Consider the following 3,807-nt stretch of genomic DNA (forward strand, 5'->3'; position numbering starts at 1 on the left):
GGCAGGACGAGGAACAGGTGGTCCGGGCCTCTCTGGTTCTTTTCAGAGAACCTCGTGGATCGGAAAGGCGCTTTCCGGACTCCCTCTCCCCGTCAGCGTCCTTCCTAGAACGGCCTGGTGGTCAGCCGGCCCCGCACGCTTCCCCCAGCGGCAGGGCTCCCACGCCAGCTCAGGGTCCCCGTGCTTAGACGCCTCGGGTGGGAGAGATAACATGACGTCACTGTATTAGGAATCATTACAAAGGGGAGCAGCTACTAGCATTCATAGGGCTTTGCTGTGTGCCAGCCAGTTTCCACCCTTGTTTCCAGCTCCCCCAAAGCAGACCCCGAGACAAGGGTCCGGGGGTGATCCCCGGGAGCAGGGAAGGAGGGGAGCCGGTGCAGGATAAGGGCAGGTGAGGCTCAGTCCCACAGGTGCCCTCAGATTTGTCCTCTGGAGGGGCCTGGAGGCTGGGGTACCATCCACCACTCGCCCCCCACCCTGGGCACGCCGTCCCTGGCTTTTCCTTCCAGTTGCCCTCGACACAGAAGCCAGGGGCTGGAGGTGGGCGGTCGGGACCTGTCTCCCACGGCTATGATGAGCACCGAGGGCGGAGGAGCAGGCCAGTGACTGCTCCCGACAAGGCTATGAGGGCGACACCGTCGCTTCCGTAACTTACACAGGGAAACTGAGGTGCAGGGAAGCCGTGCCCAGGCGGAGGGCACGCAGCTGTGGAGGGCCACGTGGGCTGCCACCTGAAGTTGGCTGGGCCTTTAGTTCTTTGTGTCCACCCTTCTCCTGCCTTCTGGTCAGGTGGCCACCCTGGGAGCCGCAACACGGCTTCCCAAGTTACTGTGCCCTGTGTGTGTGTGTGTGTGTGTGTGTGCATGTGTGCACGTGCATGCAAGCAGGTGCAGGTGTGCACGGGCTGCACATGTGCATAGGTGTGCATGAGTGTAGGCGCATGCACGTGTGCAGGTGTGAGCGCATGCACACATGGACGTGTGTGTCTATGCATGTATGTGTGGAGGCATGTGGGTTAGGGTAGCTTCTAGCCCTGGGTCCAAGCTCAGTCTTCCCAAGGCCACAGAGCCCTCTCTCAGACCCTCCCCCGGTGTCCCTTAGCCTGTGAGGACCCAGAGCCTGTCTGGCACCCCTGCGGGCATCTCTCCTCAGGCCAAGCCTTCCTGCCCAGCCTGGCTGCTCTCCCTGGCCAGTCACGTCTTGGTCATTACTCGGCAGTGGGAGGGACAGCCCGTGGCCTGGCCTCCAGGTGTTCCAGCCGCTGGGTGACAGCGCACCGTGTGCTGTCTGTCTGTCTGTCTGTCCAGGAGCTGCAGTGTGACGTGTCCGTGGAGGAGGACAGCCGGCAGGAGTGGACCTTCACCCTGTATGACTTTGACAACAACGGGAAGGTCACCCGTGAGGTGAGTGTGCCCGCCTGACCTCTGGCCCTGGGCCGTGCCCTGGGGCACGGGGGTGCTGGTCCTGTGCCAGGTGACTGCCCGTCCCCTCTGTGAAGGCAGGGCCTGTGCCTACAGGTGAACTGAAGCGGGAGGGTGCAGGGAGCGGGTGTGGTGGGAACGAGGCTAGGCAGGTGCTGAGCCCCGAGGCCTGCTGGGAGGCGGCGTGTCTCAAACAGGCAGCTCCCACAATGCTGGTCTAGCCCCGGATGTTCTGGCCCAGCCCCGCAGAGGGTTTGGGTAAAAGTTAAATGAGCGCAGGCAGGAAAAGTGGAAGTAGATCAAGGGGACTCCGTCAGAATGTAAACGCGGTGCCCCCGAGGACAGGACCTGCGGAGTGCAGGGCAGCCTGCGGGATGCAGGAAACATTTGCAAATCCTCTATCTGATACGGGAATAACAGCCAGAATACTGTGTGTGGAGAACGCCTAAAATGTCCCATAAAAAATGAAGTAATTCTATCAAAAATGGGCAAAGGACTTGAATAGACTTTTCTCCAAAGAATATGTACCAATGGCCAATCCGCACATGAAAAGCTGCTCACCGTCACCGATCACCAGGGAAATGCCAGTCGAAACCACCATGAGACCCCACCTCACACCAGAGGATGGCTGCGCTACCGACAAACAGAAAACAGCAAGTGTTGCCCGGCCGGCGTGGCTCATGGTTGAGCGTCAGCCTATGAACCAGGAGATCACAGTTCGATTCCCAGTCAGGGCACAGGCCCGGGTTGCGGACTCCATCCCCAATGGGGGGCCTCCAGAAGGCAGCTGATCCCTGATTCTCTCTCATCGTGGATGTTTCTCTCTCCCTTTCCCTTCCTCTCTGAAATCAACAATTATATATATATACATATAATTTTTTTTTAAAGAGAGAAAATAAAGTAAGTGTTGCCGGGCAGGTGGCAAACTTGGAACCCTGGGCACTGTTGCTGGGGTGTCAAATGGCACAGCTGCTGAGAGAAGCAGCATGAGGGTCCTCAAAACATGATACACAGAACCCCCAGCCCCCCACTTCTCGGTATGTGTCAGGCCTTATTGAAAAGAAGCGTCCTGAAGAGATAGATGCCTGTACATCCACGTTCGTAGCCCCATCAGCCACAACAGCCCCAGCGTGGACGCAAGCCAAGTGCCCGTCGGCCGATCAGGATCAACCCCCTGAGGGCTGCACCTGCCGTGGAATATTACTCAGCCTTGAAAAGGGAGGGGATCCTGGATCTGCTGGCTGCATCGCGATGAGCCTCGAGGACATTGTGCCGAGTGCAATGAGCCAGCCACTGACGGACAGATGCTGTGTGATTCTGCTCATAAGAGTTGCCCACAGGAGTCAGACACATAGACAATGTAGAATGCAGGTTGCCAGGGGCAGAGGGGAGAGGGGGATGGAGAATTGAGAAGAAAAATTAGTTGCCGGTATCAGAGGTTCTGGAGATTTAACAGGAGGCTGGGCCTGGCTCCTCGGAGATGCTCCCAGCCCGCGTGGGCCTCGGGCGGCCGCCTGCTGTGGGCGGGGCCAGCACACACCTGCCTGGCCAGGGCAGTGCTTGCGGGTGGGGGTGAAGGGACGGCCCAGTCTGTCTGTGTCCGGGCAGGGTCGCTGGGCAGGTCATTGCCCACCCGAGGCCGTGGCCCGGAGAGCGCACATCCCCGCTGCAGACGCGCTGTGGCTAAGGCCGCGCGCGGTTTCTGCTTCCCTCCCGCTGCCAGGACATCACCAGCCTGCTGCACACCATCTACGAGGTGGTGGACTCCTCCGTCAACCACTCCCCGACGTCCAGCAAGACGCTGCGGGTGAAGCTCACCGTGGCCCCCGACGGGAGCCAGGGCAAGAAGAGCATCCTCCTCAACCACCCCGGTGAGGGGCAGGCCAGGGCGCTGGCGCTGGGAGCTACCCTGCGGGCAGGTGGGGTTGTGGCAGGTCCTTGAGGGGGTGGGGTTTGGGTAGAGAGAGGATTCCAGGTGGAAGGCCCCAGGGAGCACAGCACGGCTGGGCAGGTGTGTGGCCGGCAGCCAGGGCAGAGGCTGTGTTGTGTTGTGTTGTGTTGTGTTGTGTTGTGATGGGTGGGCCGGCCGTGGAGCCCAGGCCTGCAGTGTGGGGAGGAGCTGAGCAGGACGGGTGGCTGTGAGACCCCTCGGGTCTGGTCCTGGCTCTGAGAAGCCTGGCCACTGAGCCATTGGGCAGCTGCTGGGGCCAGCAGCTTGGAAAACCTGGGCAGGACCCGGGGGCCGGCGGGGACAGGATGCAGCTGCTCACGGGCCGTGTCTTGGGCGGGACTCAGACCTGCAGAGCACCAGGCCCAGAGCGGAGACCAAGCCGGCGGAGGAGCTGCGAAGCTGGGACAAGAAGCAGCGAGCCCCCCTCAGGTA

General features: G+C 60.8%; 1 protein-coding gene across 1 annotated transcript in view; it reads left to right on the top strand.

The window, feature by feature from the left end:
* NKD1 (naked cuticle homolog 1 (Drosophila)) overlaps positions 1–3,807 on the top strand; it is an 80,092-nt gene that overhangs the window by 72,260 nt on the left and 4,025 nt on the right. Inside the window, exons 5-7 of the mRNA XM_006777061.2 lie at positions 1,311–1,406; positions 3,148–3,295; positions 3,720–3,804. Coding sequence (XP_006777124.1) covers positions 1,311–1,406; positions 3,148–3,295; positions 3,720–3,804 — 329 coding nt within the window. The remainder of the gene's footprint in view (positions 1–1,310; positions 1,407–3,147; positions 3,296–3,719; positions 3,805–3,807) is intronic.

Source organism: Myotis davidii, unplaced genomic scaffold (genome assembly GCF_000327345.1).
Source record: "Myotis davidii unplaced genomic scaffold, ASM32734v1 scaffold328, whole genome shotgun sequence".
NCBI classification, from domain to species: domain Eukaryota; kingdom Metazoa; phylum Chordata; class Mammalia; order Chiroptera; family Vespertilionidae; genus Myotis; species Myotis davidii.